Consider the following 13,299-nt stretch of genomic DNA (forward strand, 5'->3'; position numbering starts at 1 on the left):
CTTAGAAGTATATAAAGTAAAAGAAACAATGAGGGGGTTGTGATTGATGGGGCAAGCGTGTGTTGTTTGCATATGTAAGTAAATGTTTTAGCCAATACGAATATCGAGACATGTACGTGACATAACATAGCATTTGGTCTGTATTCGGAGATTTTTGGGTCCACATAGACGAAGTCAGACCCATTAGAATCTCTTGCAGAGGACTGAAGATGCGAAATATGTATATATTTTTATCTCCCTTATGTCAAAAGATCTCAACCGACAGAGAAATAGAAAATGAGAGGTACGACGAAGATATCTCAATACTTAAATTATTGGCAGACGCTAGCTAAAGGAAAAAAAAATATACTACAGAAAATAGTAAATGGGCCTCACTTTCCACAAGTAGAGTATAGGCTTTAGGGGGACGGTTAAACCAAAATGAGTGAAGCCCTGATTGGTTCTACACACATCATACATGTAAATCTCATAATCTCATAATCTCATATTCGAGTATCATCAGTTCGCTGTAAATTAAACTGTCGAGCTCTTTACCGAACATTCTCCTACGAGGATCCATGACAGAATACATTGATATGAGTAAAAGAAATAATGAAAAGACAGCAAGAAGAAAGGGAAGTGTTAGTGCATTACTCATTCAAAAGCTGGACTCTCTCGATTTTGTTCCTCAAATGCTCAATGTGTAGCAGCAACTCCAAGAACATAAGCACTGTAAAAACGAAAAAAAGAAAGAAAGAACATGACAGGAAGTGAGTTATATAGATGCACTAACCAGAACTTCACCATCATGCTCTTCTAGTCTTTCTCCATAGCTAAAGCTGTGTGGTCAAGACAAATTAAAAAAAAAAATTAGAACCTAGATTGGATGCATCATAGATCGGTAACTAATTAACCAACAAAATCGAGAGAGTTCGACTTTTGAATAAGTAAATGCATTAACACTTACATTGTCGAGCTCTTTACCAAATATTCTCCTACGAGCATCCATGAAAGAAAACAATGATATGAGTCAAAAAAATAATGAAAAGACAGCAAGAAAAAAGGGAAGTGTTAATGCATTACTTATTCAAAAGTCGGACTCTCTCGATTTTGCTCCTCAAATGCTCAATGTGTAGCAGCAGCTGCAAGAACATAAACCAATATCTTGCATTTTTCATAAATTTTAAATTGTGAATAAATATATATTTGATAATTATTTTTAAACAAATTGGTTAGTATATTATAAAGTGTTAAAATAAATATATATTTGATAAGATTAATATCTTGCATTTTTCATAAATTTTAAATTGTGAATTAGAAAATGAGCCAAATTTTTTGAAGTGTTGCTTATATTGGTTTATAATTATACTTAATTACTTATATTAGATATATTTTTTTAATAATTAAAAAATACACGTTTACAAACTTAAAATTCACAATAACCTATAAATACATATATTAGATTTAAATTTACCTATCTAACTTTATCAGACAAATTTAAACTCTAAATATAATAAATGAACTACAAAAGAACAGAAAAATGTTAGTAAAGCTAGTATATTAGTAACATTAAACAATATTAAGTTATATGTATACTATACAATACAAATATGATTCATCCAGTAATATATATATAAAAGGAATAAAAAGCAAAATAACAGTACAATCACAGACGCGAACTTGTGACGTGTAACCTCCAATCAGATATTCCATTGCCAACTGAACTAAAGAAACAACTACTGAACAAATACTGGGTAAACTTTAAAAAGGGTATGGGGCACGTGTAAGATACCTGAATTCTTTTTTGGTTTTTTCTTTTTTTAGGAGCATTATCAATTCTAATGTAAATTCTGGTTAGTGTAGAAAATGTTTTGCAGAGATTCGATGCTCTTGAGGCTAATCCTCCAGATCTTGCAATAAAAAACAACGCAAATGATTGCAATCAAAAAAGCAATGCAAATGTTCTGTCCTTGCACTCAGGCAGCATATGCAGGTTTGATATTTTCTTATAGGGCAACTTATGTAATGGGATTTGATTTGATTTAAAGTTTAATTTATGTAATAGAATTTTGATATGATTTAAAGTTTAATTTATGTAATAGTATTTGATCTGATTTAAAGTTTATTTTATGTAATGGGATTTGATCTGATTTAAGGTTTATGTAAGTAATTATCTATAGATTATGGATTGAGTAATCTTTATTTATCTCCAAAAAGTAAATAATTATTATATAGTAAATAATTTATATCTGAAAGTAGGATCAATCCTCACAAGTAGGTATATGTTTGGTTAGTTACGAAATTTTAAAATGTGGCAGTTCAAAAAATAATTTGAACATCACAAGATTGGTTTTTGTTTAATATTCTTGATATATTGGAATATTTTTTTACAGTATTAACAATTATATTTTAAAGAGTTAACATTTTTGGAAAACATTTGACTTCAGAACTTAAAAGAGCTAAAATTAAGAAGGATAAACTGAGATAAAAAGTATATCATAACTGGAAAATCCTATCATTGATCCAAAATCAGCATGTTTTGATTTGGATATTATTATTTGGGTGAAATATTTCAGATCATTAGACCGAAGAAGAAATCGGTTTCATCAAACATTAAACAACAAAATTAAATCCTAACCATTTTATTACATAAACCTTAATTTTCAAAGTCGGTAATTCATATAATCGCGACATGTGTCAAGTATATCGATAATATTTTGATATGTGTGAGAAGAAAATTTATTTAATAATTATAAGAAAATTAAAAAAATCCTAAGAATAGTGATTAAAGTATGAAAAGGTTCAATGTGTTAAAATTAGTGATTAACATAATGTAAGAAAAATAAGAAATTAATGTAATTTTTTTAAGTTTTTCAATCGGTGAATGATAGCGTATTCAATATAATGTTATTATATAAATCTTGGTTTTCAAAGTTAGTAACTCATGTGATCGCGACACGTATCAATTTAACAATTAAAGATTTTGTCATGTGTTATACAAAAACTTTGTTTTAACTTATTTGTAAATTATAAGAGATTAAAAATTTAAACAATTTTATAAATATAAAAAATAGTTCATATATGTATATAAAAAATAATACTAATTCTAATTTTAAATTACTATTATAAAAAATAATTAAGAAAATTATACAATTAATTACTATACTATCATAATTAAATAAACTATACTGTCAATTATTAATCTTAAATGAAAAGGATTATAGATACTCACCTTTACATTTTTTTTTTGGACAAAGAGATACTCACCTTTACATAAATAAATAATTTTCTCATAAGAACGTCTTTGAATTTTTGATTAATTTATGATAATGTTGGACAAGTAGTAAAACTATTACTTATGAGATTACAAAATATGAAACAAATATATTAAAGATATTTTTACTTTTTCAAATATGAAATAAAATTAGTTTTCAGTTTTTTTGTTGAGAAGGATGTTTTATTAATTTTTATTTTTTATTAAATTTTAAGTAAGGTATAAATTTGATACAATTCACATTTTTTTATATGAAAATTATAAATGATACTCATTGGGATTCATTGCATAGAATTAAAATCTAATTTTATTATCATGTAATAATATACCAAGAAATTGTATTGCAAGATGGAGTGAGTAAACTCTAAATCCGGTTTTTTTTTAAAAATTCAAATAAAATAAAATTAATATTTTGAATACAACTTAAAATTTTACATCTTTTTCTTATATCCAGATTAATACGCGGGCGTAATCTAGTAAATTATATTACTTGGGGTCTAAATTCATGGAAACACCGGGTACAAATCTTAATAAATTAAAGATATAGGGGGCAAAAGATAATATTATCCATGAAATTAAAACGCAGAAGAAGAACTTAGGATAAAAGTGGATTCTGCAGGAATCACCGGAGGGAGGAAAGCTATGGTGATGATTTTATCAACTCCTCTCTATCCATGTCTTACACTTCTTCGTGAGTTCTTCTCTCTCTCAGTATTTCAATTGATCTCCCGATTTAGTAAGCTGGGCTTCTTGGGCAAAACAGGATTAAAGCATGTAAAATCTTGTAGGTGAAACAAAAGTATCGTTATCTCGTAGCAAACGCTCGTTATGTTGTTGTTCACTGAGAGAAGAACCAAAAGACCAAAGGTAATTTTTGCAACTTTGAGAGATTCTGGTTTGTTCTGGAGATAAATAAAGCCAGGTCTTTTTTTTTTTTTTTTTAATATAAAATAAAAATTGCAGCTTGAGTAGGAGAAGTGTTGTTTATGTATTGGCTACTACGCCGTGTTTGTTGTTTCCGGCGTTGTTTTCATCTGCGAAGACTAAATCTAAGAGCCCTTATGATGAGAGACGGTTACTAGAACAGAACAAGAGGATACAGAGAGAGAACAATGCTCCTGACGAGTTTCCTAACTTTGTTAGAGAAGGTTTAAGCTTTTTTTACTACTCTGTTTTCTTGTTTTTATTGGAGAGTATTGGTTCTTATTGAATGAACTTGGGAGCTTATTGGTCTTTTTGTTTGTGTTTATGTTTTTGTTGATATAGTGCAGGTTTTGAGGTTAAGGTTGTAGCTTCAGATAATTACGTGAAGGCTGATTCTGGCCTCATATACCGGGATTTCAATCTTGGTCAAGGTGATTGCCCTAAAGATGGTCAGCAGGTACTAACTTTTCTCTATGGTCCATTGAACAAACAACTTATTCTGGAGTTAGATTGTTTATGGAATTGGTTATACAACTTTGATGGTATTTGGATAGGTGATTTTTCACTATATTGGCTATAATGAGTCCGGAAGGCGAATAGACAGTACTTATATACAGGGCTCTCCTGCTAGAATTCGCATGGGAACCAATGCACTTGTTCCAGGCAAGTTATAAAGACATTAACCTTCCCTTTTAATAATATGATGTTAGTGTTAATGATGAATCTTCTCTGAAAGGAAACAGATTGAAGATTGTTTTGTGCGTATGCAGGATTTGAAATGGGAATTCGTGACATGAAGCCTGGTGGGCGAAGAAGGATTATCATCCCTCCAGAATTGGGACCTCCGGTTAGTTTCTACTTTCTACTCTATCCTTTACACTCACTTCCTAAGTGTAAATGTGTTTAAACTTTAAACTTGATTAGTACTTCATAGTTAGGTTTAGACATCAGGATCATCCTCTACCAACAATGTTTTTAAATGGAATTACTACCTTGAGGCTGCTCGTTAGGACAACCGAAGCTCGTTTAAGACATATGTAAATAGTTGTACGTTAGTCTTTACAGTGTAAAAACTGTCTTCACCTTGGTTGATCATCTTTTTGACAAAACAATGTTCATTGGGCTCTAACCAGGTGGGGCCTTCGACCTTCTTCAGCTCGAAGCAATTTGAAGTTTTCGACGTGGAGTTGCTCAGCATCCAGAATTGTGAGAGGAGGACAATAATAGGGTTCTACTCAGATGTCACATGCACTTAACTTGCAAGTGATCTACATCACTAAGCTTTTTCATTGGATCTGCAAAGAAACAAGAAAAAACCAAAATATTCTTTGCTTAGGCATCATTATTATCGTATGGGAGGGTTTCTTGGAGAGATGGAAATTACATTACATAGAGAGGTAAAGAACATGTATTGTAAAGTTTCGACCTTTTGTCATAATCATAGTTTACTTTTGATACTTTGGTTGATCACGTTCTAAGCGTTTGAAGCATTTTTCTCATATTCCGTATCTCTCTCTGTTTCGTTTCCAAATCTGTGCGTTCGTCAAGATTGAAGGCTTGAAGCAATGGCATCTCAAACTTTTTCTCTCCTTCCTTCTTGATTTCGTAATTTTATATTTTCTACCCCAAACAATTCAATAGATTGTCTAAAGATACATTGAAATTGGGAACGGTAGTTGCTCAATGCTCCTCACATTTGGGAAAGTTAATTACAGAAATTTCTATGATTATCTAACGTTTGTAATATAACTCTTCAATATATATTTTTTTTTCAGACGAACAACAAGATTTTTATTAAATTACCAAAACACCAAACTTGATGAAGTATTTGGAATAGGTAAACATAGTTTCACCACATAGCTCCTTCAACTCAAGACACTTAGAAGTTACATATCATCACCACATAATCTCCTTAGAACAACACACACACTAAGTAGTTTACAAACGAAAGACACAAAGGTAACTCATTAATTGACATTAAGATGAGAGAAACCCCAAAACACCAAATCATCAAGCCGCTCATTGGTCGGACAATTCCCACCATGAACCAATAGACCTTTCTCACCATCCTTAACCGCTGCAGTAAACGCACACCACCCGCGTTGGCTCGGCTTCTCCTCCTGTTTCCCACACACAATCCTCTCCCACACTAACGTCTCTGTATCAAGCTTGTAAACCTCTGCACACATCTTCCCAGCTCCCATATGCATAAGCTCATGCGGCTCTTCCTCCCCACCATATATAACAATGTATTTCCCGTAAGAAACCGCCGGAAACACGCTTCTCGCCGACGTTACATCCCCGGTGGTCTCCACAGCAGTCCATTTCTCACTAGCCAGATCAAAACAATGAATGTCTCTTTCAAAAAAAAAACAATGAATGTCACCCAATTCATTACCATCATGAGGTCTCTTGTGAATGTCACCCAATGAATGTCAAGAAAACCTTATTTCGAAAAAACTAGCTACAGTATTAATTAAAAGAAAAAACTTATGCCCAAATATGAAGTGTGCCACCCAAACCAGCTTTTGATTTTTATTTTTGTCATTAACCATTGGCCAATGGAATAAGACTAGATATTTAACATTCATACAAAAAATAAAAATAAATAAATAATACTAGATACCCACATGAGAAGAAGAAGGGGTAGCATGGTCATTTGCTTTATCATGAATTATGATGCCCTGATTTAGTTGTATCCGATTGGGGCATAAATCTTTTTTTTGGTCAAGAATCCGGCTCATTTTCTCAGCGAGATGGCTTCTCCGTTTAATACGTCGGATAAAATAGTAGGGCTATTATTTTGGGGTTCAGTTTTATCCAAACCATCAGAAAGAACAAAGGCACTCAAAGAGGTTAACGATCCAGACATGGTCGACGAGATTATTGCGTTGAGCAAACTGATTTATCCGTATTCTAATTATACTTTGTCTATGCCGGAAAAGATAGAGAAATCGGAGAAATGTTACTTACACACCAAAAAGTACTTGGAAGAGTCCGATGATCCAATCCCCAACCTGGAGCAACTAAGATCAGTTTCATTTATCATTGTTGTTTTAATAAATTATACATCAGTCTCTATATTTTTTGTAGTCATTGTGATTTATTTGATTTTATTTTTTGAATTTTAGATGCTCAAGTGAACGCTTACCTTTCTTTGTTGATGGCCTTGCCTTACCCTCAACTTCCGGTATAATATTCATTCTAACAATCACCATAAACTCCTTTTCTAATCTTTTTATTCTCTAATTCTAATATTTTTATATTTCCAAGTCCAAGAAGTTAATTACGATAACTCTCTAATCCAAGTTATCATTCAACTTCGACACTTTCAATGGTTTTAGGGAGATTCAAAAAAACTTGCAAGAGAATCTCAAAGCCAACAATTTGGTCAGTGAGTACATTACATATTATGTTTTTGGTAATATTGACGACTATGCCGGTATAGACTTTGAAAGGTTGGGAACAAAATTTTACTCACTTGCCGCAAGGTATCCATTCTCAATTTTAATTGTCTAGTTCCCTATTCTAGTCTACACTCTTTATCATTACTAGATGTATATCCGCACTACGTGCGGGTTTATTTATATCTATATATATATATGTTTATTGCAATACTTTCTTTGCTTTTTATATTTTCATATTTGAAAGATTAAAAATTATATATTAACAAACAAAACTAAGATTTTTTTTTGTGAGGAAACAAAGAATACTAAATTTTCTTTAAAGCTAAATCTTATTGTAAAGTGATTTTTATAGACGAAAACTATTAGCATATTTTTTTAGGAAGTAAAATAATTATATCATTTGCACATTTGATTGGTAGATAAAAACATTTAAACATCTTACAATTCTTGTCTAAAACTTAGGTATTTAGATATATTTATCTTTAAGCTTCTCAACTAAATACCATGGGACTCTCAAATTCTCTTTTATCAAAAAGATTTTTATGCAGCTTGATTAACTCTTTAATGGTTATAATTAATGTAGACAGCTTCTCTTCCTGCTAGCTATTCAGTTTCTTGAATATAACTCTAGAATTTAATTTAATATCATTTTTCCTTTCTCTCTTTATTTTACTAAACCAACATTATATCATTGATTTAACTATCTTTCATTTGATAGTGAACAAAATTTTATTTCTCTAAGGTCTCACTTTCATGAATTTCTCTACAATGTTAACCAAATTCCCAGTCACTGCTACAACCCTTCAAATTGTTGAGAAAATTCTAGCGCATAAACCATATGTTCATATCTTCATGGTTTATCATAAGAGGATGAAACAAATCTTTGGTTTTACTCTCGATACATTTTTATTTTTTGGTGATGCATCTACTTACTTAAAGAATACATCAACATGTTCTAACTTCTAAGCCTCTCTAGATTTCTTATATAAATATTAAAATTGTTTGTGATATAAAAAATAATAAAATACATGGAAGATGTTTCAAATTTCTCTTTAATTTTAAATATGTTTGCTTTTAATTTAGGTGATTTTAATTTAGTTGACATGTGGCACTCTCTCCACTGCTGATGTGTCATTCATATGGAGAGAGTTGAGCAACTTTCATAATATAGATTAGTTACAAACTTACAATTTTACTAGGATATAACCGGCAATACACCGCGGGACTATATTTTTTAAATTTTAAAAATTTAAAATACATATATTATATTTGTTTGTTATTTTACTCTTGTTTTATTAATTTTTAAATTATATACCTATAACTATTTATTGTATTTACGGGACGATTTTAATGTTCATATATGATTTTAAATAAAATGGTTAAGTTTTTTTTTGTTTTTTAACATAGATGTTACTATGTTATCTAAGTTTTGACCCGTGGTACACCGCTTGATTGTGTTTTTTTATGTAGAATAATATAGAGATATATGAGAAGTAATAGTTATTTTATGTGTTTAATATATATAAAACTTAATTGTTTTCATTTTTAATTTATCAATTAAAATTCATTGTTATAAAAGTAAACAGATCATGTTACTATGCAGTGCATCTACATATATATATATATATATATATATGTTTGTGTGTGGGTAGAATATGCAAGTTAATAAATTCCAAACACATATGACAATTTTATAATTTATGAAATTAGTTAATAATTAATTTAATCAATTATTTTCTAAGGTTTTAATTTAGAATTTAATCCACAGGATATTTTAATTATTATATTAAATTATAAGATTTTACAGGTTTTTAATTATAGTATTGAAATTATAGGATTTTTTTGAAGTGATATAACCCGTTGTATATATATACTCTAGTAATATATTTGCTATGTGGTACACATTTAAAGGTGTTTAAAAGAGAATAACGATTCCACTTAACTCATCCTATATTGGACTAATGCCAAAATCAAGATAGGTTTTTTGTTAAGTTTAATTATGGTAATTGTTTCATCAAATTAGCATTTTTTATTGTTATAATTTTGTCATGGTAATATATATGTGAATTAATGAGAATTGTTATTTTTTTGGTAATTCCTTCAAAAAAATAAAAATAAAACATGACCATAACTTTTGTCCAACTAAAATATAACATAGAAGCATCAACCTAATAAAATTTGACCATGTTTTAATACAAAGTTTTTTAGCGCAACAATAAAAATTTATACACTTTATTATTCCTCTATTGTTCCTCCATCGTTCCTTATTGACTTTGTACTATTGTTGCAGTTAGCGACACCTACATTCCGAACACCCTGATTCAATAAAAAAATGATATAAGAATAAAAACTAACCAAGACTGGTTTTGGGTGACACTTATAACAGAGATCTGTCAAAAAAAAAAGGATGACATTAGCAAATTTATAATTTTGTATTTGTAAAAGAACCAGTTTATGTATAATATTACTGTATTATTGCTCAATCCCATACTTTTTCAACTACATAAAGAGTGAAATTGTATATAATTGATTTTCAAAGAATTTTCAAAAGCAACATTACACATTTCCTTCATAATCAAACGATCTCCTAAACATGATTGAGATCCAAATTAAATTTTTCACGTTAACAATATCAAATTAACCCACAAAAATGTTGTTGACTTTCTTGAAAGGATCCTTGGCATAAGGTTTTTTTTTTTTTTGGGGGTGTAGAAAGAAAAAACGCTATATTGATAGAACATTGATATGCTAATTTGTTTTGTCTCTGGTGAAAGATTATTTATAGAGGTCATAATAGTTAGGTTTATGTTTAAAAGAAAATCTAGATATTTGTGGTGATCAAATATTTTTGCAATCTAAAATGAATGCTAAATATATCTATATATACATTTTTGAAGTACATTTTGGTTTTTACCCTTTTATTTGTACTTATTTAAAAACTTATTTTCAAAGTTAATCCCTAAAAAAATCCCAAAAATAGAATTACTTCAGATTTTGTTTCCTAAATATTTTATATTTCATTCCAACTAAAAAAATTACATCAATTAATATGGAAATAAAAACTATGATATATTTAACCACACCTTCTATTGTGTTTTGAAGATATTATATATCTGAATCCTTTGCAAACACAGAAAACAACAATTTGATTTCTATTTTGTTTTCCAAAACCTGTGAGTTTTGATTTTTAACGTAAGAAGAACTTCGATTCACATTTATTTAAATCTTATAATTAATATGTATAAACTTACTAAAATTTTAAATTATTATGAATATGTAAAATTAAAAAAGTTTAAAATACTATATAATGTGGTCATATAGTAGATGAGTTATAAAGAGAACATATTCTATTGTGTTTTGAAGATATTATATATCTGAATCCTTTGCAAACACAAAAAACAACAATTTGATTTCTATTTTACTTTCCAAAACCTGTGAGCTTTGATTTTTAACGTAAGAAGAACTTCGATTCACATTTATTTAAATCTTATAATTAATATGTATAAACTTAATAAAATTTTAAATTATTATGAATATGTAAAATTAAAAAAGTTTAAAATACTATATAATGTGGTCATATAGTAGATGGGTTATAAAGAGAACATGTTGGAACTAATAAAATATTATTGAATTTGTGCTAACATGAGTTAAATTTTCATTTTATTATTTGCACTACTAATATTAGAATATTTGACATATAAAATCAAGTAAATTCAACTAAGATTGTGTAAAATAATTAAATCATTAGGAAAAATGTGACTTAATCACAGTGTATAAATTACTTAATATGTATTTAGATACCTTATTTTTTTGTTATAATAATTACAAATCAAAATAGAATCTCAAATATTAAACAAAAAAAAACTAAAATATAATAAACAAATGGTCATGAAGTGTATTACGAGTTAAAAAATTAATATAAATATTTAGCCGCACAAACGGTCGGAAAATTTAGTTATTCCTCTATTTACAAAACATCCAATATTTAACAAACAAATACAACATAAAATATAAATAATAATAAAAATTATATGCACACGGTATACCGCAGATTAAAATCTAGTATATTTTAAATATGATTGTCATATTTGTAGTTACATTTGTGGAACAATTTTTTTTTTATATAACTATTTAAGTTTTTAACACAAAGATTTGATTTTGATTGCACGCTTTATTGTTAGCATTTACTCGTTCTCTTTGTTATCCTTGTTTAGGAAATTAGAGATATTGTTTGTTTGTATTCTCGATTTTAAGTTAATATTATGTATATTTCTTCAATAAATGTATACAATATTTTTTTTAATTTTAAATGGAAACTATTAATTAAGCCGAGATAATTAGGGATACTAACAGATTTTTTATTTTATTGAAATTAACCTTGATTTCGATAGGATTTTATTACACAGTTTATCTTTAAGTTTAAATAATTATACAAATGGCAATGGATCAATTATGCAAATCTTATAAATAAAAGGGTAGAACCCAAAATGTACTTCAAAAATGTATATATAGATTCTGTATTTGTAATTCATATTCGCTATGGTACGAAAAAAACCGGCGACAAAAAAATAATAGAAGCAGCGGTTAGCTGGACTTACGAGTACCTGGCCAAAAACAATCAACCTGGTTACCTTCTGTTAATCACTGAGGATACTGATCTACGCTGTGCACAAGGCTATTAATAGTCATTTTCGTGTCCTTCTTGCTCATGGTAGTGGAACTATAACTCCTGAGCTAAGTTCTCTCAAAAGGTTCACATACTTTAGTGGTGAATGGGACACACTTGCTTCACGTGCTTCAGCCTAAGTATCAGATATAGTTTTATTTGGTTAGAAATCTATGTGCCTTTGTTAGCTCTCATTAACTCCTTTAGATCTTATTGCATTAAATAATGTTGAAATGTATTGAAAATTCCGAGATTTTTGCTTCCTTTTCACTGCTGTCTCAAAACATGAATATTGATTTTGCCATTTTCACTCATTTGCAAAACTTAGCGGAAGGCCGGATTATAAAAATGTGTTCCTTTTTCATTTTGCACTTGTGGAATATTCTGTACTGAATAAAAATGTATTGACTTTGTACTTGTGAAAAAGAATATTCTGTCATAAATTCTTACGTTTGTGTGCGCACATATATGGAAAAAGAATATGTGGTTGTAATGCTCTCGATCAAAGTAACAAGACTTTGCTGGTGTGCTCAGGTAGAAACATTTATCTGAAAGATCCAATCTAGTCATTAGGCCTCAGGAATTTGTGTAAACCGGATGGATTCTCCGGATTTAACAAGCAGGCTATGCTTTCCCACCTGTACTTAAAATATGTGAATTAAGTAATGTATATTGTATTTATATGGGTGTGTTGCATGCAACAAGATTTCTATATAAATCATACCAAGAGATATAAATATAATTTCTCAGATATTTTCCGATATTTAATCCTCTATAAAATAAAACGGAAGTACACAACATTGTTTTGTACACTATATAATTTTAATAAGTCGGTTACAAATAAGTTATAGATTAAGTTTTATATTATTTGTATAGTTTGGAATTATTGTTTCCAAAAATCTTAAAGAGAATATTTTAAAGAATCATTTGATATCATCTAACTTACCATATTAATTTCTTTTATTAAATTATTCATCAAATAAAATCTTTTGATATCTAACTTAACATATTAATTTGTTAATTATTATTATACTTCACTTCTCATTTTT

General features: G+C 28.9%; 1 protein-coding gene, 1 long non-coding RNA gene and 1 pseudogene across 2 annotated transcripts; 1 reads left to right on the forward strand and 2 right to left on the reverse strand.

Moving 5' to 3' along the window:
- Window positions 1-319: 319 nt before the first annotated feature.
- Window positions 320-974, reverse strand: LOC147940734 (uncharacterized). The gene is made up of 3 exons (XR_015561682.1): window positions 947-974; window positions 634-818; window positions 320-545 (listed from the first exon to the last, which is right to left on the reverse strand). It is a non-coding gene; the product is annotated as an uncharacterized LOC147940734 (long non-coding RNA).
- Window positions 975-3,799: 2,825 nt separating this feature from the next.
- LOC104699870 (peptidyl-prolyl cis-trans isomerase FKBP20-2, chloroplastic) lies at window positions 3,800-5,634 on the forward strand. The gene is made up of 7 exons (XM_010415264.3): window positions 3,800-3,944; window positions 4,042-4,120; window positions 4,217-4,401; window positions 4,525-4,634; window positions 4,732-4,840; window positions 4,948-5,024; window positions 5,311-5,634. Exons 1-7 carry the CDS (start codon window positions 3,896-3,898, stop codon window positions 5,431-5,433), a joined length of 732 nt encoding a protein of 243 aa, XP_010413566.2. The 5' UTR covers window positions 3,800-3,895; the 3' UTR covers window positions 5,434-5,634.
- Window positions 5,635-6,144: 510 nt separating this feature from the next.
- LOC147940735 (thiohydroximate-O-sulfate sulfur/sulfate-lyase (nitrile-forming) NSP5 pseudogene) lies at window positions 6,145-7,226 on the reverse strand (annotated as a pseudogene).
- Window positions 7,227-13,299: the final 6,073 nt, after the last annotated feature.

The sequence above is a fragment of the Camelina sativa genome, chromosome 7 (genome assembly GCF_030686135.1).
Source record: "Camelina sativa cultivar CO46 ecotype springtype chromosome 7, ASM3068613v1".
Lineage (NCBI taxonomy): Eukaryota > Viridiplantae > Streptophyta > Magnoliopsida > Brassicales > Brassicaceae > Camelina > Camelina sativa.

What these genes read in the sequence shown, in the direction of transcription:
- LOC104699870 (XM_010415264.3), top strand. Translation starts at nt 3,896, where the DNA reads ATGGTGATGATTTTATCAACTCCTCTCTATCCATGTCTTACACTTCTT. An exon ending in GAAGAACCAAAAGACCAAAG is followed by an intron (nt 4,121 to 4,216) that starts GTAATTTTTGCA and finishes TAAAAATTGCAG; the next exon opens with CTTGAGTAGGAGAAGTGTTG. An exon ending in TCCTAACTTTGTTAGAGAAG is followed by an intron (nt 4,402 to 4,524) that starts GTTTAAGCTTTT and finishes GATATAGTGCAG; the next exon opens with GTTTTGAGGTTAAGGTTGTA.